This window comes from Tachypleus tridentatus, chromosome 2, assembly GCF_004210375.1.
Source record: "Tachypleus tridentatus isolate NWPU-2018 chromosome 2, ASM421037v1, whole genome shotgun sequence".
Classification (NCBI taxonomy): Eukaryota; Metazoa; Arthropoda; class Merostomata; order Xiphosura; family Limulidae; genus Tachypleus; species Tachypleus tridentatus.
Genome location: NC_134826.1, coordinates 40,789,311 through 40,813,251, shown reverse-complemented (window position 1 = coordinate 40,813,251; position 23,941 = coordinate 40,789,311). Strand labels below are relative to the sequence as shown.

General features: G+C 33.3%; 1 protein-coding gene across 10 annotated transcripts in view; it reads right to left on the bottom strand.

Annotated features, from left to right (window-relative positions):
- LOC143241526 (tyrosine-protein phosphatase 69D-like) overlaps positions 1-23,941 on the bottom strand; it is a 354,041-nt gene that overhangs the window by 23,396 nt on the left and 306,704 nt on the right. For all 10 annotated transcript variants that reach the window (XM_076484788.1, XM_076484794.1, XM_076484793.1 and 7 more), the window contains 10 exons: positions 22,638-22,870; positions 22,230-22,299; positions 20,798-20,919; positions 19,919-20,138; positions 18,411-18,519; positions 10,893-11,039; positions 8,598-8,823; positions 3,790-3,832; positions 914-1,025; positions 252-352 (listed from right to left, as the gene is read on the bottom strand). In XM_076484788.1, coding sequence (XP_076340903.1) covers positions 252-352; positions 914-1,025; positions 3,790-3,832; positions 8,598-8,823; positions 10,893-11,039; positions 18,411-18,519; positions 19,919-20,138; positions 20,798-20,919; positions 22,230-22,299; positions 22,638-22,870 — 1,383 coding nt within the window. The remainder of the gene's footprint in view (positions 1-251; positions 353-913; positions 1,026-3,789; positions 3,833-8,597; positions 8,824-10,892; positions 11,040-18,410; positions 18,520-19,918; positions 20,139-20,797; positions 20,920-22,229; positions 22,300-22,637; positions 22,871-23,941) is intronic.

Sequence of the window (23,941 nt, the reverse complement as noted above, 5' to 3'; positions counted from 1 at the left end):
AATACAACATTCAAACTATATTATTTAAAATGATTAGAATGGATTTTTTTCACAAAACAGTCTCAAAACTAAACTTTCATACATTAAAGATTCAACTAAGTTGATTATCTAAATGGGCTTGCATAATTTTACTTCTATCCATAGATATATTTTAAATATAAATATACTTCATACAATTAAGGTTATAAAATTTAGATCAAATACATTATATACATTAATGAATATTACCAATAATCAAAATAAATACCTACTTTTACACCTGGGTATGTGTCCATTCCTCTGAATGGTACGACGAATCAAAGCTGTAAGGCCTAACCTATCCCTTTCATCATATGGATCATTATTTTTACGTCTGTAAATAACAAGAGAATATAAATGAAATAATTTCTTAAAAAAAGAGGTCTTAAATTTCTAAAATAATAACAAAAACTAAAATCAATAGGCCACAGATTTTTCATATTATGTCATATTCAGAGGTATGTTTTCCAAATATAAATATATTAGACTTTCTAGTTAATGCATTATTTTATTTGCTGATATCTTACGTGTTAAAGTCTTAAGATATTTTTCTACTTTTCTATGATAAAAATGTCTATTTATATTGTGTAATAAAGCATGTAGTTATATAACTGCTGAAATAACTGATAGCTTGAGTCAGTGAAAAGCTTGAACCTATGAACTAAAATTAGGTCTTTAAATGAAATACAGATTGACTTGAACAGTTTAAGTTAAAAATAATATCATATGTATCACTTCTTTAGTAGACTGAACTAAATCAGTGAATAAATATTAAATAAGATTTTATATTCAAATCCCAAATTATTCTTAATATCTAATTACTTATTTTTCATTAAAGAAACACGTTAATTAGAACAAAGGTTAGTTACTTAGAGGGTTGTAAAGGGTGACATACTTGAATAGGCACAAGACCAGAATCAAAATCAGTACAACAAAAATAAGACCACTCAGAACTCCTAGGACAATAGCCATTGGATTTTCTGTGGGTTCAGATTTTGGGAAAAACCCTGTAAAACAGAAAAACAAAAGCTCTGTAATGACTTTCATAACAGCCAAACAACATCTAAGATTGTGATTTGTAGTGCAATATCCTTTATTTGAAAAAACAAAAAACAAAAGATAACATATTACTTTCCTTATACATAGATTCTTGTGAGAAGTAAATATTTAAACCTATCCTTTATATTTTCAGAAAATAACCAATTTTTTTCTTAAACTCTGCAAAGTTACCAACTGTTACCAACAAAAACTCATTCCACAAAAAAAAAAAAAAAAAATCTTAACTGGGGCCAAACCTAACTTTACCAAATCTTTAATTTGTGTCTATCTCCCAGACAACCTTGTGAGCTTAAATATGATCTTCTCTTACCCTTCTTTAATAAAGAGAAAATAGTTAAGATATCTTAATCTACCCATATAACATAACTCTTATATTCCTAGAAATATTCTGTAAGCCTTCTCTAAGTCACTTCTTGTAATTCAACATCCTTCCTAAAGTAAGAAGTCAATGACTGAGCACAGTACTTTAAGTGCAGTTTAATCAATGACTTATATAATTAATTTATAATCACTTTAAAACTTCCATTCAGTATGTTAGAAGAGACAACTAAAATTCTATTTGCCTTACCACTAGGAACACCACACTGCTCAGATCTCAGATGGTTTAAAAAACTAGTCAATATGAGTATCAAGATGAATTTCTTCAATAACACTCTGAAGTCTATTCCTATCAAAATTATATTTAAAATTCAAACTATGACATCCAACGTGGATTTATTAAAACTGATATTAACCTCCCATTAATTTACCCAACTTATTAAATAACCCAAATCCTTTTGTAAAACATGCAGCAGCATCCTCACAGCCAGCAACACCCAAAACCTTAATATCATCAGTATATTTCACTACTTTATTAGCTATTCCTTCATTTATGTCACTGATGTAAATAAAAAGATCTAAAATCCTTACACTGAGCTTCAATATCCACTTTTGAGATTAATCCAAATTAACTGAATTCAGTATTTAACAACTGCCATGTTTTATCTAATTTGCCACTTTTCCATTTAGTGAGCCAACATATCTTATTATAAAAACATCAGTATCTGGCCTCTAATTTTCATGACAATTATTATTACCTTATCTACTATCCTCAAACACCTGCTCACTCCTTTTACTGACCTTAAAAAAAAAAAGACTGCTTCTGGGCCATATCATAATTTGAATGACACTTTTAGTTTTTAATATAGAAAGGAACCAACTCTGCAAAGATATGTTCTATTTAGCCAGATTACTAAGGTTAGATAAGTCATTCAACCATCAAGACAGTGTGATGTTGCTAAAAGTGAATAGAATTTTTGAACATATTTACAAGCATACTGACTAGAAAGTAAAGAGGCAGTTATTTCTCTGTATAAATCACTAGTTAGGCCTCACTTGGAATACTATGTGCAATTTTGGTCTCTGTATCTAAGAAATGGTTCAGGGAAGAGATAAAGAGATGTTCCTACTGATGGAAGAGTTATCTTAAATCTTTTAACTCTTACTTTCTCTTGATAAAAGAAGGATAAGATGTGATGTTACTGAAGTCAGCAAACTTATCTAGGATATAAATAGGAGGGAAGGACATGAACCCAGGATTTGGAAATTGAAAGGCTAGGCTACAGTTAAAAAAAGATTTTTATTTTTCTTACAAGGTGACTAGCTGATAGAAAGAGTTCCAGTGTTTTTATTTTTCTAACAAGCCGACTACTTATGGAAAGAGTTACAGTGAGCATCAGTGTAGGCCAGCACTTCACTTGCATTTAAGAAATAAACAAATGATTTATTGAAAAAGAAAGGGCATGTTTACAATTTTCTTTTCTTAAGTATGGGCTTCTAAGAACAGGCTTGGAGAACAAAATGATCCCTTGTATGTATGTTATATTCTAATCTTCTTAAAATAAGATGTACAAAGGTAGTTAAGGATGAAGTTTTTGTTAAAAAGTTATACCAGATGATTAGTTATATTTCACATACTATATAAAAACCATTACTTCCATTAACATTCTCTTCAAGAAAAATGATATATTACACTATGTAACACAAATTTTGTTCCTGGATAGTATGTATTATTTCTTACTTGCTTATGTTGTATAAGTAGAGAAACTGGCCATTATTCCCTTCAAACTTTGATTTTGTGACCTGGATAATGAAATTTAGAAATTAACCTATTTTCTATGTAAAAATTGGCAAATTTGCACATTTTTATTTACATAAGGTCTGAATAAAACAACATATGAATCAAGATTTACATGTATTTATACTCAAGTTATACAAAAATGTTTAGAAGTGAGTAGTTTTTCAAGATTTGCAACTGTCATGTAAATCACTTTCACGTTTCAGCCCCCAAATAGTCTCCCATCATGTTTTTTGTTATACACTCTCAGGCCACAAAAGCAAAGTTTAAAGAGAAAAATAGGTCTTTTCCATTTACTTTAGGCATAAGCAATTGGAAAATAACACTTTATGCCCAGGAACAAGTAAAAGTAAAAGTTTTGTTACATAATGTTATCTGACCTGCAACAACCAAAACTTTATTTACATGTGCCCACATCTGTTGCATCAAGTATGAATAGTATGATTAGTGGAGTATCGTATATTTAAAATCAACAGAAAAATGGATGCAAAATACTCATAAAAGCAAAAACCATACTGACAAACAAAATTATTTAGAAGATAAATCGACTTGAGAAAGAATTGGTAAATTTATAATATGTATTGCACATTACTTACCTGTTTCAACAGGAGCAAAGTATGGACTTTGTTTTGATATGATCTATTAAAAAAGGTACATTAAATGAATCACAGTGAAAACAGCTTTTCTTATTATGTGGAATTACAGAAATAGAAACAGATGTATACCTTTGTCTAAGTCAAACTAAGGGTAAAAAGAGTTTGATGAAGTAAAACTCAAGACATTAACCACGTTCTTCTCAAACAATAACAGATAAAAATATTTAGGAAAAATAATGTAACAATTACAATTGCTTTTACAAAATAAGTTTATAAAGATTCCACTATGTCCAATATAAATCTTGGCAAGGATCTAATAAAGCTTGATAAATGTATAAATGAATCAAATAAATAAATCCTATGTTACAAAGAACTGAGCTTCCATCATATGCATTTGGTCTAAGTATCTTATTTTTTAGCAGTAGAGAGTGAAGCTATATGTTTTGTCATCACTTAACTTAAAAATTATTGTTAATCACGTATGTTTTCCCTTTCACATTCCTTACAGTTAAAACGTTATTTATATATGTTTCATTTTTAGCATTAATAGTACTACGGTACTGTTCCGCTTAATTTTTAACATAAATACCACTAACTTTTTATTAAACTAATAACATTGTTTTATTCTAAAACGGTTTTACGCTAGTCGTTAAATCACTGCATGTTTAAAGTCAGTAGTGACACTGAGTGAATGTGGCCCGTGTAGGGTAAGACTAAGGCAGCATGAACATAATTTGTTATACCAATTTTATTTAGTTATCTTATTATAGTTTTAAACATAAAACTGTAGTACTTCGATTGTTATATATTCCTTAAAACAGCCAACATATACAGAATTAGTATTCAACAATAAATATCCTAACATTTTAGACCAGAAACGGAAGCAGTTTTCAAGAGATAAATGGCTGTACTTTTTAATTTTCATTTTTTTTGTTTAAGGCTTCCAAAATAATTTTTACAGTAATTTCGTTTCTGATAAAATTACAATGGACTTAATAATTGGTTTTTAGTCGATCTTTCAAATAAATTAGCATTATTATACGTAAGTCTCAAGTCTAATGTTTAACTGAAATATATCAAGTAATGTTGTTGTTGTTTTAGAATTGCGCACAAAGCTACACGAGGGTTATCTGTGCTAGCCGTCCCTAATATAGCAGTGTAAGACTAGAGGGAAGGCAGCTAGTCACCACCACCCACCGCCAACTCTTGTGCTACTCTTTTACCAACGAATAGTGGGATTGACCGTAACATTATACGCCCCCATGGCTGGGAGGGCGAGCATGTTATAATGTATTAGGCTAAGTTATACCATCAACGACTGCGTTAAGTTCTAAAAACATACACATGTTTAAATTAAAGCAACTCACACACGATACACTTTATACATAACGCGAGACATTATCATGTTACTGAAAGTAAACGCAGTCTCTTAAGCCTTGTTTGTTGTTAAGCGTAAAAGCGACAATCACAAACCTTCAGATTTACCGCTGAGTCACTGAAGTCATTTTGTTAAGATATATCAGAAAAAACTACAATAAAATATGAGTTAGAGTTGCCTGTCAAACACAGCTTAAAGTGTGAAAATAGTGAATTAACAATACGATCAATGATTCGCTCTTAGTTCCTTCATACCGGCATGCTAAAGGGATTCTTTTTATTTATTATTATGACGTTGTGTCATTTTGTACGCATAATTAAAGCAAAAATGAATCATGATTCATTCAAGCGATGCACTGACATTAGCTAACCTTACCGTCAGTAGTTCTAATATCGATTCAATGCATTTTATTTCAGTACAAGGCTTTTAATCAACACGACGATAGATTTATCGGTTATTACGGAATAATTAATATGATTTCCAGCACAACGTTCGTTGAAGAAAGTGGTATTAGTTTATGGTATCTAATGTTTTTAGATCCTTACTCACTGTTTACGTAATCTCCAATTTGAAAGAATTGGTTAATTTAACACTTGACGTGCCCTTCTGAAAAGAGTAGTGTAATATTTATGTATAATTGTAATATCTAATTTTGTTTTAATATACAACCTTTGTTTTCGTCAGTTATGAGTACAAATGGTAATTCAAACTTAAGCAATTAATTGATGATTTTAAGTAATTTACGCGATATTAAGGAATGTTCTTATCATGATACGGACTTTCATAAAAATTGTATTAAAATTGGTAATTTATTTTGTTTATACTTTGGAAAATATATATCCAAATGAAAAGCATAATTATATAACGTAATGTTGCGTCTCAAATTATGCCTGCTTGTTTGTTTTTGAATTTCGCGCAAAGCTACACGAGGGCTATCTGCGCTAGCCGTCCCTAATTTGTCTGCGTAAGCCTAAACGGAGGGCAGCTAACCATCATCATCATCCACTGCCAACTCTTGAACTACTCTCTTACCAACGAATAGTGGAATTGATAATTACATTTTTACGTCCCTACGGTTGAAAAATCGACCATGTTTGAGAGAATGGAGTTTCAGATTGTGAGTCGAGTTTCTAACCGCCCCTCCGTTAACAAATATAAAACCAATATTGTAATAATACGTTTCATCCTCATTTGAACAGTACAAAAACAAAAAACACCCTTCTGATCTCATATCTTTTAATGTCGTACATACGTTATCTTTCAAACAGGGAATATCTATTTCTTTTATATGATCATTTTTTTTGTATAGTTTATAAAAAATCAAATCAAAATTCGCTTAGGTGTGAAAACTAAACACTGAGGGTGCAAGTTAAAGGAATAATAGGATTTTACAGCAAATTTTCATTTTTGACTTTTTATCAATACACACCAACAAATCATAGCCAGCAAGGAAATGCGACACTCGATAGTAACCAACATTAGCTTTGGGATCGCAACCCTATTACTCAGAACAGATCTATCTTTTAAAGAACCAACCAGATCCTTTATAAATTATACGGTGATAGTTTACCTCTCTAAAACAGTGACTAGGTGGTTATGGCACTCGACTAGTTATCCGATGGTCGCGCGTTCGAATCCTCCGTCGCACCAAACATGCTCGCTCTTTCAGCGGTGGGAGCGTTATAATGTGACGGTTAATCCCACTATTCGCTGGTAAAAGAGTAGCCCAAGAGTTGGTGGCGATGACTAGCTGCCTTCCCTCTAGTCTTACACTGCTGTATTAGGGACGGCTATTGCAGATAGCCCTCGTGTAGCTTTGCGCGAAATTCAAAACAAACCACCTGAAACAGTATTAATAGCTTTATTTATGGTAGCGCCATGGAAATCAGATTAACAGTTTCTTGTCATCGCCCGCATGCAACAGATGCAGCATGTCAAATTGATATCCTTATCTATATTAATACCACATGACCCTAAAAACTCTTTCGTTAGGATAATTTCATAAAATTTAGCAAATTTGTGTTTTAAACTTGATAATAAACAAATAATAATTGTCAACCCATATGATTATTTGTAAACTTGAGCCAGATACTGCTAATCTGGTTTGCTTGGCCTAACCAATACTTGTGTACACGCGTGTATTTTTCACCTTATAGTTTTCTTGCTGTAAAACAGCCGTCTTTAATCCGAATTACAAAAACCTAAAATAAGTTTACTTTTACTCCTAAGTGAAATTGTAGTAAAAATTTCAGACCGATAGTTCACGATTTTTTTTGCGTAGGCGTGCTCAAAAATTTTGTTCAAAATTGAACAGTTTAATTGAATAACTTTGCACATGCTGCTTATATTTAGACCAAATCTGACATGTAATTGTAGGTTGTAAATACCTATAAGTTTGCCAAATTTGAAAAACCAATGAAAGTCAAGTATGTTTTTATTAAATATAATTCCATACTTTCGGTGCGAACAAGAAAAAACAGGAAACAAATTCAATCAAAATTGAATATTTTAGATTTTGTGTATTTCTTAACGGATTGATTTGAAATTTGGTATGTGAAGTTACAGTCCAGTAGTGCACATCCATTGAAAATGTATGTTAGTTGGGATTACTACAGTCTGAGATACAGAAAGTAGAAAATCACTAAACTATCACTCCTGTTAATAACAGTGTGTGTTCTGCAGGTTGTGTCTTATTTTCTTATTAGGAGTTTTGAAAGTTGCCACCAGTAAAACATTTTAATTCTGTTGATTTACTAATTATTTACACAAACAATGTTTAGGTTAATAGATATAAAGCGATATCAAAATTTGTGTTTCGCATGTAAAGCAAAAGTAAAAATGCAATGAATTACTCAATAACTTGACGACCATATCTGACAGAGAGCAGGAAGAGATTGAAAACCTTTAACCAATAGCGTGGCACAATCTTCCCTTTCCCATTAAAATGGTGTGAGTGATGACATCAGATTTCAACAAGATAAAATAGGTATTTCGTATCCAGTTATCTTTCAGCATAAACTGATTTTTGCCCAAACTGACGAAGTATTTATGATCTAACTACATCTTAAATATGAATGTCAGTATTAACGATAATATGAAATCATGTGAGATCGGCAATAATACTCACAAAACAAAAAACCCGATAACGCGAGCGCTTTTGGAAAGAGGAATTCGTTTCTGTAAAAGCGAACACACAGAGGTGAAACCTCTAAAAGCATCCAGGGTTCTAGTTCGCAGATATCAGAATTTATTCTCGAGTCTAACTCAAATATTCATTCAGTTCACAAAGAAACAGAGTCATAACTTTTTTGTATTAGAAGATTTTTTTGTATTATAGATAGATTTATTTGTAAACAAAATGCAGTGTATTTTACAGCGAGCAAAATAACTGGAGAAAAAAATAACTTATTACGTTAAACGCAGTACTAACCGTCTTGTTAGATCCAATCACTCGTACTTCTACGAAGCCAGTATAGTTGGTTTTAGGAGCAAGTTTACCATCATACACATATTCCGTTAGAATGTCTGATTTTTTTGAAGGTTGCTCAGTCACTCTTCGGGAGCGAACCCAGGGGCTAGCAGAGTGATCAAGGGTTGTATTCTCACATCGATTGTATTGATCATCGCCAATTATAACTTCACTCACAAAAGAATCGCTGGAAATACATGCAATAATGATAATAATAATAAATAGAGTTGTTCTTTTAGTTTTGTACGAGTACATAACGAGAAGTAAATACTAAAGATATAGCTTGCACTTGTCCACTTATATCATATTCTATGGCAATTTTGGGCAGTTTGTCCAAAACATTTAGCTTCGTATTCATAAAAAAAAGCAAACAGGGTAGTTCTACTAACAAGTATGGATCATTTATAACGCCTTAAGTTCCTTTGTTAACACTGTAAATGTTATACAGGGTGTCCAAAAATGAAGTTGAATAACTTTATTATTTGACATAACAACAAAAACTAAATATGGAGACAAGAAACAGACTTGTAAGTTTTAGTTTTAATAAGTATTGGACTTCTACAAATTTTTCACCATTCCCTATAATTAATCTAATTCTGCGTTCAAATTCTGAAATAACATTTTCCGACACATTAGTATTAGTATGGATTGATAAGATAGCATCACGAATCCGATGCTTTAGTTCTACGTGTACTTTTGGTTTAGTATGGTAGACTTTTGTTTTCAAAACGTCCCAGAGAAGGAAATATAAAGGGGTTAAATGGGAGGAACGAACGGGCCAGTTGATAGGTTTGTTTGTTTTCTTTTAGAATTAAGCACAAAGCTACACAATAAGCTATCTGGGCTCTGTCCACCACGGGTATCGAAATCTGGTTTCTAGAGGTGTGGCCGCATACATACTGCTGTGCAGCTAGAGGGTATTTGGTAGGTCCTCCCCTACGAATCCAACGCCCTGGATTTTACAGGCCAGACAGTGCTAGGGTAATTGAATCCTACACATAAACATAGCTTTATTATAAAAGGGTTTTGTATGTAAAAATAGGATTGTGTGTGTATATGACTGGTAAGCGGAACTATATCGTGAACACGGACTAATAGTTCGATCATACACAAGTAAAGCTAATGAAAATATATCATTTAATGCCACCCCTTGAACTGGACATGACACGAAAATGTTCTGTTAACTAAAACTGTAGACAATGGACGAAGTTTAACGTACTGTGAGTTAAGCAACAACAATGTAACAAAGGTTATTACCCAGGATTTTGTAACAGTATAAACAAAGTAACAAGAGGTCTACTCTGAACCTGATCCTCTCTGGTCCAAAAAATGAACCGAAACCAGATGAAGATGATGTTGAAGGCTCTGAGAGTAATTTGGTTTAAAAGTACTTTAAAACTTTAAGCGGGGTGTGCTCCATCCTCTTGGATGGTCGCTCTTTGTAACAAATCAGACATTTCCAGTAATAGTTCGTTTGACCAAGAAAGAAGAATAAAACAAAAATCAACATAGTATTCAATTTTCGTTATCTCAAATAAAGTTATTCAACATTAGTTTCGGTACATTTATTTTAGGACACCCTTTAAATAATGATGTTAATAACAGCTCCTACTTATGCAACGTTACGTAATAAATATGATAAATATTATCTGTTGGATATTAGCGTAAAGTTACACATCTGCTATACGCTCGTAGCTGCATCTAATTAGAAACTGATATACTAGAAATAAGACAGTTAGTCAAAAGCATCATTCTCCAAGTATTTGGGCTACTGAACAGAATAGTGTGATATGCCTGCCACTCATATAATGCACCTACAGTCCCAGTAACAGAACGCGAACCATGGATCCACGAATTCACAGCCCAAGACACTAATAATTAGCCGTGCTCGATCCAGAAAAGTACTGCGATTGGTACACCTTTTGAATTTATTTTTATTGGTTTAAAAACGCTGTTAATGGTTTTGTTTCCACTGCCCTAGTAATACGTAATTTACTATATTTGGGTATTTTGATGTGAAACCATCTTCCACATTGCCTCACTACCTTTAAGTCCCCCTTCAAAAAACACTTATGTTCATACATAATTAATTACTAGGGCAGTGGAAACAAAACCATTAACAGCTTTTTTAAACCAATAAAAATAAATTCAAAAGGTGTACTCATCGCATATGTATTTTAAAATATGTGCCTGCCTACATGCTAGCATTTTTTATATAATGAAGAGTTAAAAACAATTAGAATGAAATACACTTACCTGTTGATAGCTTCTGCAATGTAAGCCCCGCGGCCATTTTTTCTATGTACTTCATCATAAGTTGTAATGTCCAATGAACTAGGGTCCGTTGGGAGGTCTGCTAAACTTCCTCCTCCTTCAAGTTTTATTATAATTATCCTGTAACACCTGCAAAAGTATACAAGTGGTAATGAATAAGTCACTTTCTATAAGCTACAAGGACTCACCCCTCCCAAGACCTTTATTAAAAGTTATTTGAGGGCAGTTTAGTACAGGGGTTTTGCTTGTATTCGATTATTTAAATATGTGATAAATTCGATGTACTTCCGTAGGATCCTCGAAAGTGTTCTGTTTCAAGGGTCAATAAAACCAAATTCAAGAGTAACAATATCTTTATTTCTCGGTTTTGAAGTTCATGTCATTTTATGTTGTAGCCTACAGAGTGCATAATTCTTCTCGTGATTTATGGCATGCAGACGTCTAACTGACATCACGATAGTAGAAATTGCAACGCTAAGTGTCCTTTATGTTATGTCATTTTTGCGTCTACTAACTGACTGAAAGACAATACACTACTATTAAAAACAGATTACCCCTTCAGGTGACTATCGGCTAAACTGACTATAGATAAAACTGCATTTCCCTCCTACAGTGAGAGTTTGTTTTAGTAATGCATTTTTTAAAACATATATATACACTCCCTGATCAGTAACTTTCTTATTATAATCTGAAAAATAACGTGGAAGTTAATTACAATTCATAACCTCACCAAAATAATAGCTATCAACAGAGGCATATTTAATTATGTACATGTTTTACTTTTTTATTATTACAATAATGTTCTAAGTAATTACATATAAGCTTACATGTTTGCCTTCCTGAAACAAGAAGGAATTAGACCTAAAATCGGTCAGGAAATGAATCGATGAGCTAAAAGTTTGTACTTGAAAACGAAACCTTTAATCCATTCTACGAGCCGTTGTGCCGCGGCTAAAAAATATTTTCGTACATACCATTCATCAAGATTAGTTCTCGATACAGCTGTATCCTATAATTTAAATAAGTACATGAAAAACAAGTAGATTGTCGCCGGGCGTGAAAAAATATATCAGTTTGTAAAAAAAAAAAAGTTTACATGTTTAAAAAGCTTCTTTATTTATAAAACGGCCATTTATTAAAGTCAACACAGCAGAGGATTTCAATCGAAATACAATTCTTATAAGACTTGTATGTTATTCGTTTCCGATTTTATGCTTGGAGTTTAATAACACGAACAATTTAACCGAATGTACATGGGCTCAATCCATTGTGATTTATTATGTGTATCTACAAGCAACAGAACAAGTCTTGAGGAAATATCAAGTCCGTTCCACCACCCACCATAAAAAAAACAACAATAACAATAAGATTGTTACAAACGTATTTGTCCTCAAAAGATGTCTGACTCAAACTCTTGACAAGTTGGAATTCATTATGGTGTTCACGTGAAGAATAAATAGTTCCCCGTCCTTTGTACATTTTGAAAATTTCATTTGAATAACTGTAAAAACTTCGAAGTGTATATCTACAGGTTTTTCGGTATCCTTGTATGCTGTACTCAACTCTTTCCTACTACGAACTGTTCACTAAACCACTAGTGTACGGTAAAAGAAGTAATTGATAATTCTAACATCAAGTGCATAATACCATGTTGAATAGCATTTGTAAAAGGTCGTAAATTGCACACTTTAAACTCCACTCGCACATATGGGAGTGATGGATAAACTAATAAAAATATAAATATATCTTTATTCTCGAAAGTTAAGGCAATTTAAAGAAGAAAAAAATACATACACTAAGATTATAAATTCAAACTTTCAGGATTTTCGTCTATCACTATTTCTTTCAACTATTATTTATTTAAAAAAATCTCTCTAAAACTATTGTTTTAACGTCTACGAAACATTTATTACGATTTTGATCTGTGGCTATTCTTCTACTTAACTCAATAACCCAGTCTTTCACAAAAGAGTTATTTACATACAGACTTAAAAGATGTTAAAAATGACTGGATCTACGCCGATATTTGATCATTAACTGCAGTTAATGAAACAATTCACCAGAAAAAGTTCCCCACATATACCTTTATAATGGATTAGAAAAACTGACGTCTCCCCATTGTACTTCAATGATTCTACCACACTCAGTGAACCGACCCTCCTATAAGAGTTCCCCACATATACCCTTAGATTCAAGATTTGACTGGTTAGTCGACGACATTCCATTGTTCTATAAACATTAATGGTCGTATACAGTTGGTAAAGAATCTTTGCGAGTTTCTCGTTGAAATTAAAGCTTTCTGTTAATTAAAGTAAATACTTCTCCAGAAGTATGTAAGTACTGCGCATGTAAAACAGTTAATATTATAAGTTACATACATTTCTAAATACATGTTTAGTTACAACAAACATTCATATTAAAATAAATACACATTAGTAAATCCGTTACACTTAATGTTAAGACTTGCTACTAACTTTAACCGAGTATTTGTCAAAGAATTTTTTTGAAACATACATAGACTTTTACATCAAATCGAAAAAATCTGCTATAAGTTTTCGGCTGACGTTAAGCACAGAGGGTCATATGGCTCGGCATGACCAGCTGGTTAAGGCACTCGACTCGTAATCTCAGGGTCGCGGATTCGAATCCCCGTCACACCAAACATGCTAGTCCTTTCAGCTCTGGGAGCGTTATAATGTGAAGGTTAATTCCACTATTTGTTGGTAAAAAAGTAGCCCATGAGTTGGCGGTGAATAGCGATAACTTCCCTTTAGTTTTACACTGTTAAATTAGAGATGGATATCGCAAATAGCCCTCGTGTAGCTTTGCGTGAAATTCAAAACAAACATACTGCCACATAACGTTTACGACAAGTATGTGAGGTTTTCTTTTTAACTTTGAAGATTTTTTTAAATGAAAAAAATAAACATCAACACTGGGAATTACATCACTTCAAGTGACCATTTTGTGAGATTTATGCATTAATGAATGTAGAACATTTTCTTCCTGTACTTTCAGGGATGTAATGTTTTAAAGCTTGCGTACACGTGACAGCCTATCATTACCACTCTTCATGTGACATCCTAAGACATTCACTCTTTGTGATTTGCCATTATTACACTCAAGTCTAGCTAACACCTGAAAATATGTTGTACTGAAAAAGATACACCAAACCTCTTTATATCCCTCACAGCCTCTCTCTATCACATTTAAGAAGATATATGTAGTTATTGTACCCTCCTCGTTTGCTTCCACCATCACTAGTAAATGGTACCAATCATTTTGACTGTCATTCTTTTATTTAATCGTCTTATAAAAGTATATAGTATTTTCAATCCAAACCTTATACGACGCATGAATAAAGGGCCACCTAAGAAACCCAGAGAGGTTTTAAGCGTATTTAGAATTGCCGACCAGAAAAAGAGTTAACTTTCGGTCTCACCTATCTTTTCCAAGGCTACCATTAACTGAATAGTACGTTTGACTGTCACAGTTATAACACTCCTATAGCCGCAGGTGCGGAGCACTTAGAGCTAACCGCAAAGACATCTTAAATCGACTTTTCCAAGTTTACGGTAAGGGCAATCGCCGGATGTCGATAAAACGACGGACCATTAATTTCACAGCTAAATGCTACGACTTGAAAAATCCCTATTATTAAAACATCACATCACAGCTATTAAACTTAGTAACCCAAGACTGTTTTATGTTGGTCGCTATGCGGTTTTGACGACATATTAAAAAAAAACTCGGTAAAAAATAAAAATAAAAACACGTTTCAAGACAATACAAACAGAACCGAAAGTGTTTTCGATTCGGTGGTGTGAAAGGTTAGTTATACTATACATTTTGTAACTTTACCAAACATTGTAAACTCGCACAATCATTAGTTTTATTCAAATTCGTAAATGGCACAGCACTCTGGATTATAATCCTTTTAACAAAGAAAACGTCAATTAGTAACACCATATTACGTAACGCCTCGAAAATACGTTTTATTCAACAAAGAAAAGAATATAATGTTGCACGTGTTTGAATCGAAAATCCCATCGTTAGGAAATAAAAATAAAATTTATATTTCATTTTCTCCTTCTGTGCTTACAAGAAGTTTTTTTTTGTTTTTTATCCTTTAGTTTCTGATCATAATATACAATGCAGTCTCTGGTGTTCGAATTCTTATTACAAGCTCGTGGTTATTTCTTTTGTCAACCAAACCCACGCTGCTCGAATCGATTTTACAGTTGGTTCAGACGATGGGAGATAAGTTGGCCAGTAGCCAAATAAGCAGGGTTTCTATCAGCGACTAAGCCTAACTTAGTATCCACGGGCATGTTCCTATTGTTAGCCTGAAGAGGCGTCATAATGGCAGAAAACCGCCACGAACTCTTTGAAAACCTTTAGAATTTAACGGGATTAGAGTACCTTACTATAAACGTTTTATCAGTAGTTCGTGCTTAATTATTACTGAGATCACATCCTATATTAGGTATGCAGTTTCTATAGCTCGGTTAATGATCAAGTCAACATTTCATAAGTATGTTCTCTTAAACGTCAAACGTTGCTCATCACTTACGAATATCAGACACGTATAACAGAAATAGAGTAGAGCTAAGTCGTATAATAGTACGTAACGAGATAAAATTGTGTCAGGCACAAGAACCACAGTTAATAAACGTAATTCAGCATTACCATGCGTTAAATTAAAAGGTATGTTTGGTAGCTTATTAAATCGTTTCGGGTCAAATCAATATCTAGCTTAAAGTTTTGGTAACTGAATAGATGGAAAAAATAAAAACAACAACAACATACAATTTTATTAAAAGCCAGAACAACGTTGCTTTTTTCTTAATAATTATTACATAAATGATCCACTTTCATTACATAATTTATATACGTGCATAAGCAAGTCCGCGCGTGCCTGTTCGTACGTATTGAATTGTACCAGCATTCATATTTCACCTCCAACGTATCAGTACAGAACAGTGGATACGTTGCATTGCTTTATTCACTGTTACCTCACTAGCGTAAAACAATTTACTACGACATGATTAAAAACGATGAATAAAAATGAATTTTACTGATGTTGGTTACATTTGAACTGAAACCTAACAGCATAATGCTTTCATATTGGTGTGTTTTTTTTATATGAAACAATTGTAATTACTTTTCCAACATTTTAAAGCAAACTTCTGAATACAGTATTTCTACTAATAATAGGTTCATATATTTAATAAGTGAAGTAAAACGATAAATCGTCTAGTTGTCTCAAAAACACACACAAAAGGACATGACTGTGAGAAATTAACACACATGTGCCATGCTACGGATAAAGAACCTATCAGAAGCGCCCTCAACTTACTTCCGTAGGTCAACCTGTAAATGTCTAGGGTGTACGGTTGGTATGGGTATTACTACTTTAACTACAATAAACTACAGATAACGTTTAGGCCTTCTTAAGGTATCTTCAGGTTAACAAAGAGAATTTGCAACTGACCGTTGCCGGGCCATTTCTAGGTCAAAACATTGTTCTGTACTTTATTTTAATTAAAGTTTTGATACCCATACCAGCTGTCTTGAGAATATATTTTTATTTCAACTGAGTTTCTCGTCATCATGAAGCTTTCATCGATATTCCTAAGGAAAACGTAGCAACAGTGAGTTTTAAACATCAATTTTCTGAAAAATAGCCAAAGAAAATCATATACAGTGTGTAGGTGTCGTACTTCTTAAATTGTGAACTTTAACTTTCTAATAAATGTCCTAAAGATTGTAAATCATATTTGTACGAGTGCTGTGGTTCTGAAGTAAAACACATCAGCAACGTGCATCTTATGTGGCCTGCTCATAAAGGATAACCTGAAATAACTGTATTGTGAACGTTAATTTACCGAGAAAAAGCTGTGAAAATTGTATGACATGAAGATATTGTACTCCCGGAGTTGTTAACGGCAACTTCCTGATAGATAATTAATTAATAATTATACAATATACGTGTGTATTGTATGTGTTGTGCTTCTAGTGAGCAAACCATCAGTTGCATAACACAAATGTCCTTGATTAACTGATTGAAGAATCCCCAACATGTGTTGAATCGTTAAATAATGTATTTAACCTTTCTAACGGATAAATACTTATCTAGGGTGTACGTATTGAATCGTTAAATAATGTATTGGTTACAATCATGTAACAGTAACCATGTTTAAAACGTAGTAAGTACAAAGTGGTACCATAAAAATTGATATTTTATGGTAATAATAAGAAACAATTTATTTTCACGGTACGAAATGTCAACATAAAGCAAACAAAACTGAAATACTTCGATAATATTTATACACGTCAAAGTTACACGATCTAAGGTATAAAAGTTACAAAAGCTTAAAACGAAAACGGTTTGAGGATATTTTTGACTTAAACATAAATAAAATCTTATAATAATTTAACACTATCATATTTCGTCTGTAAATTTGGTTTGAGTTTCGTGCAAAGTTAAACGAGAGCTATCTGCGTTAGCCGTTCCTAATTTAACAATGATGATGAACAATAGAGATAAGGCAACCAGCCATCACCACCCACCGCAAGCTCTTGAGCCACTCTTTTACCGAAGAAAACAGGATTGATCGTTACATTATAACCACCCCCCTCTACAACACACACACACACACACACGGCTGAAGGGAAGGGCGTGTTCGGAATGCTATGCTAGGCCTCACTTGTAAAATACATTTACATTTAAGGATACACATGCTTTCTTCTGAAAAAAATACGTTTTCCAGACTGTCTTTTGAATCAACGTAGCAGTTAACATATTGAAGTGACATTCTGTCCTTATCCCTATCAACGTAGCAGTTCACAGACTGACGTGGCATTCTGTCCTTATTCCTATCAAAGTAGCTGTTTACAGACTGACGTGGCATTCTGTCCTTATTCCTATCAACGTAGCTGTTTACAGACTGACGTGGCATTCTGTCCTTATTCCTATCAACGTAGCTGTTTACAGACTGAAGTGGCATTCTGTCCTTATCCCTAAACTTGTTAGCTTAGGTAAGTGTTTATTTTATTTTATTGGTGAGATATACATACGAATAACATGTACATTCTCAAGTACCAGCTATTTCAAACAGTAATGGTCTTTCACTTCCTGGGTAAACCCGTGATGATAAACATCGACTTATGGTACGTTGTAAGTATTTCTCTTATTTGTCTTAAAAAGTGGCGCGGCAAGAGGGCGTTATTATGTTATAGTTGATCCCATTATACGTTGGTAAAGGAGTAGCCCAAAAGTTTGGCAGTGGGTGGCGAGGACCTTCCCTCTGGCCTTACACTACCAAATTAGGGACGCTTTAACTTTGCGCGAAATTAAAAAAATGAAGCAAAATGCCTTAAGAGTAAAGTTCTAAACGGCCAGAACACAACTTCTAATATTAAAAGTTTTCATTCAATTTGTTAACTATGATGAATGAAAGTATTCTAATACAGATAATCAGTTCGGGGATATCTTACCTAATAACACCGTTTCTTTCGGATATCCGCTGAAGCGTCAGTTTTAACTGCTTATGGTTGTGTTTTTCTTTCATTCGCTGAAGTTGGAACTTTGGCATTGAAGAAGGCGCTAAAAACAATGAAACAACAGCAACTTCACCACTGTTAACCTGCTTACAATTTTCGCTTGGTGATTATCAGAAAGGAAAACAAACGCGAAATCAAGTTTACTGCTTCATTAATAATGACATATCATACGGGTAAGCCTATTTCTGTTTATCTTCAAAAAGAATAATTCATACTTCAGACAACGGTAAGCTAAGCCAATCTATAATATATAGTTCAGGGAACGGTAAGCCTATTTATGATATATAGTTCAGGGAATTGTAAGTTTATCTATACTTAGCTTGAAAAAGAATAATATTACACAAAATAGTAAGCCTATATCTATTTATTCAATCTATAAGGAAAATTAAATCAATCTGTTACACCCATTCTACACTTCCATAATCTTTAAGTGTTATTGTATTTTGGTGTGCTTACTCAAGTTCTAAGAAATTTATCGATACTACTGAAATATAAGAAATAAATAAAACAAATGAATATTTTTAAGCAACAAAATCAACACCTGTGTCTGGCTTATTCGTTCAAATAATCAACACTTGCGTCTTTAAGAAATTTATCGATACTACTGAAATAAGAAATAAATAAAACAAATGAATATTTTTAAGCAACAAAATCAACACCTGTGTCTGGCTTATTCGTTCAAATAATCAACACTTTCGTCTTTATTCGTTCTAGCTTATGGTTTACATGTTGCTCAGTATGAAAAGTAATAAGGACATACCTTTAATAAAACTAAAATATACCTTTACGTTTATCTTGACCTCACGTGTATCCAATTATACCTCCAAAAGATATAAGTTTACCTGCCATCCCACTAGCTCGGCGGCAAGACTGTGGCTTTGTAACGCTAAAAACTGAATTTCGATACTCGTGATGGGCGTACAGTTAGCTCATCGCGTAGCTTTGCACTTAACAACAAACAAACAAACAAATTGCGAGTTCCTTGATGTATTTAGTTAAAATTGGCATAGTTACTTATTGTCAAGTTTAACAACCGACCATAAGTATTTTTTGTGATCTCCGAATTGAACCCAATTTAACTTCCACGCCAAACGATTATTATCTGAGCTAAAGAGTTAAATTCCCATATAATTCTTGTAAGACTCTTCCTAACAACTCAAGCGACTTAATTACCCCTATAATAAACAAGGCTTATCTTTAGGTTTAGCTTTATGATCATTGGGGGTCAATTTTTAATATGGCCCAGGATTGAACTAAAGTCTTCTCGCACGCCAAGTGAGCATTGTGAATGCTTATAACAAGAACCTATAACTTAATTTACTGTACAACTGTAAACCAAACAGCAACAACAAAAAACTGTAATTATAACATTAACAAGAAACTTGTTGAAAAACAGGAGCCAAACAAGCCACCTATAATGAAAACCAGATTTGTCGGCTTACCACTAGGGGGTGACGAACACATTGTCCTTGTTGTTCTTATGCTCAAAGGGCCACAACCGGAACGATTCTTTGTACAAATACGGACGGTGTAGTTTGTATTGGGTTTCACAATACTTTTTAACTCTGACGTGTCACCCTTAACTTCGTGCACTTCTGCAAGTTTATCTACAACAGTTTTACCATTGGTGGCTCTGTAGCGAGCTGAAGCTTCGAGTGTGATCTACAAGTGAGATGCAGAAGAAAAACATCAGGATCACAGATACATAGTAGATGTAAAGCAGCTGATTCTTCAATTTATTTATTTATAATAACATTCACTAAATTAGAACTTCTGAGATACAACTGTGTAGGAAATTATGCTTAGTGGTTTTTCGAAGAGATAAAAAGAAAAATGTTAAAGTTAAAACTACAGGTGTGTGTGTGTGTGTGTATACATACATACTGCTGTCGATACAATGTTTCGGGCAACGCCCTTCTTCACATATTACTAACTGAACGGTAAATCCGTAAACGAAAACAGTGATTTTATCATTTTATCTGTAGTTAATTTCTTGGTGGTTTTACCTTCAACATTTTTCTCAAATCTTCCAATAGTTGACTGGTGGTGGAAAAGTATTCGTTGTGAAAACGCCAGGTCTTAAGTTGTAAAATTAACAATAACAAAAAGGCATCAATGCAGTTAGTGTATAAGTTTTATTCTGGTCTTTTTTTTATGAATCGATTTGAGATGTATCACAGAAAACTGTAGAAGTAATACCTTTCTCAACAACTTTTTATAAATTAGTGCGAATACTTTCTATTCTGTAGGGCACGACACCATGCTCGTGTAAGTTAATATGAAGTAAAACATAAAAAAATAATTGAAAACTAAAGACTTACGTTGTAGGACTGAATCGTTCCCCGGGGGTTTGCTGGAGGCTCCCATGTGACAACGACATACGAGAGATCTTTTTCGGCGTCGTACAAACACTTTATTTCTACGTGTTCAGGTGGGTCAGCCACTAAAATCAAGCATGATATTATTCCAATATAATTATAAAAGAAAACCTCTTGTACCTATCCTCTCTACCCAAACTATTCTAGCATTTTAAGAGTATAGGAAGGTGTCGAAAACCAACAACAAACAATGGTGATTTATTTAAACATTCACAATAATAAGAGTTGAAATAAAAATTAAGTATAAGTACGTTTACCATTTACGGAACGTTTGATTCTTATGTATACAATACTGGAGACGTTTCAGAGTGGTTTATGGAGTAGCCTCTAATGCCATTTTTTTCACCCAAACACAATTTCACAAAATTAATACTGTTTTTTCAAAGCATTATCCTTAACTATGCATTGTATATTCTACACAAAATCTACGTAATACTGTTTTTCAAAGCGTTAACCCTAACTATGCATTATAAGATAATCGCTCAAGAAACATGCAAGGAGGCCATTTTGTTCCTCATCACACTTTATCAAGTTTTCAGTGATTGATGGATAATATCCATGCTCGAAGAACTGCACGCTAGAAGGTAGATATATCGTGAAAGAACATTTCACTTCAAGTCAGAACATGACTAATAGATGCGAATGTACATACGGTATTATTTTAATGCCATTAAAATTGATAGCGTTCACTCGTGATATTAAAAATAGGCGTATTATCCTTTGTAAAGGTCGTTCTACTGACATGCGTAAATTATGCTCGATTTCATGTTAAGGATATTACAACAGACTTTCAGGGTCTAGAAAACGACAGTGTTGAAATTAAGAAATCCGAATTAGTTCATTTTGAGTCTATCATTTGGAAATATTTGCGATTTCTGTCATACTTGAAATATTACATGCACTATTCAGTATGAATTGTATTAGTACATATTCAATACAGTTTTTTTTATTAATCATCAGTATTCTGTTATATAAATTTACTATCTCCCACTAGCACGCCATCAATGCTGTAATTTCGCTATTGAAATTTCAAAGCAACCAATCTGACTATGTCGTAAACGAAGTCAGTTTAGTAACAAATACTGTTGGTTTGAAGAAAATACCGATAAAAGAGACATTTCCATGGAGAAAATAAGCTGACAAACACTACCACAGAGATGGCGTGCTAAAACCACAAGCACCGTTTCGCTCTATCACACACTGTCATAGACTGATGATTAATGTGACTTTTTCTGACGTGTTCCCCCAGTCCCCTCCCGTACACCGTTAATAGATACTTTCCAGCTCGGCTTTTCCGACCAGGAAAAAGGGAGATTACAAAGGGTAGTCTATAAAGTTTTAGTTTTAATATATTCAACAGTGTAAAATAACCTACTTCCGTCTGATGTACCCGCCTCCATTGGTTCAGACCAATTTCCACAGCCAATAATACTACACGCTTTTACCTGGAAAGAAAGTTATTCCATCATTTCTTGACGTTACATTAACTTTTTTTTTCTGAAATTTTGAACACATACTTATGTTACGAAAATATAATAAAAACAGCAAAAAAAAATTAGAGTTATATGAAAAAACACAAACATGTTAGCTATCTTAAATTATCGGAACAGAATAATTAAAGAGTTAAAAACTTGATAACATTTCATTAGTAAGTAAAGGTTTTCTAACGTACAACCATTATTTTATTTTGTAATTCGTGTACATAATGATTTATTTTCACAAAAGTGGAAGAGTAGAACATTTACCGCGTTAAAAACCTGCAGCACACACGAACATTTCTAACCTGAAATATATAATCCTCTCCAGGTTCTAAGTTAACAAATATGTACATGTAATTATTTCGTGGATTTGTCATAACAGTCATTGTTTCGTTGGCTATTACTTCACCATTATGATGTAACTGAACCAAATAATGGGTAATGTTGGCTCCGTTATCGTGACGGGGTCTTCTCCAGCCTAACAAAAGTGTCTCATTAGTCGATGCTAGAACGTGAATCCACGAGACTCTTGGAGGAACTGTATGATAGAAATGGCAGAAGACGGAAACAATATATAATATTTGTATGAACACAGGTAAACTGACATGTTCTTTCACTAAACTGATAAGAAATAAAACAAAAATAATATGGTGGATATGAGAATGCGTATCCGACATTGACAAAATACAAATTAATAAAGATATTTATATTTTCAAGCAAAAATGAAATTCTTGTTTTACTGAATACTGTAGAATGTCATGTTTTTGGCATCAAACTGTCAACACTTTAAGGACATTACGATAATGTGACAGGTTTTATTATTGTTTTTAGAGAGTATAATATACACTGCTGGCCAAAATCTTAAGGCCAATGAAGATAAAGAAAAAATATGCATTTTGCGTTGTTAGACTCAACCACTTATTTGAGTACAGCTTCGAAAGATAAAAATAAGAAAATGGAAAATGAAAATAAAAAACTTTTTAAGCATTTAATAGGGAAAATGTGAACACCATGAAATTAGCCTAAATACTAGCTGGTGACAAGTTTAAGACCATACTGAAACGAAGCGTTAATCGGTAAACACGTAAAGAAATTTAGTCATTATTGTTCAAGAATTAGCGTTGTCAACATCTCTCGCTGACATCTGTGTTGCATCTGGCAAAGGCTAAAAAGTTGACAGAGTTTGAACGTGGCTGAAATTATCGAGCTGCAAAAGCAAGATCTTTCTCAACGTGCCATCGCTGTTGAGATTGGGCGTAGTAAAACTGCTGTTGCAAATTTCTTAAAAGACCCTGAGGGATACGGAACGAGAATTTCAAGTGGTCGGTCCAAAAAAATTTCGCCGGCGTTGAGCAGGAAAATTCGAAGGGTTGTCCGGCAAGACACCAGCCGATCGTCGAACCAGCTTAAGGCCCTTACGGACGCAGAATGCAGCTTAAGAACAATAAGACGGCATCTTCGAGAGAAAGGCTTTAAAAACCGTAAACTTCTTCAAAGGCCACGCCTCCTTCCACACCACGAAACAACTCGGTTAAACTTTCCTGAGAAGCACCAAACATGGGACGTAGAAAAGTGGACAAAGGTTTTGTTCTCTGATGAGAAAAAATTA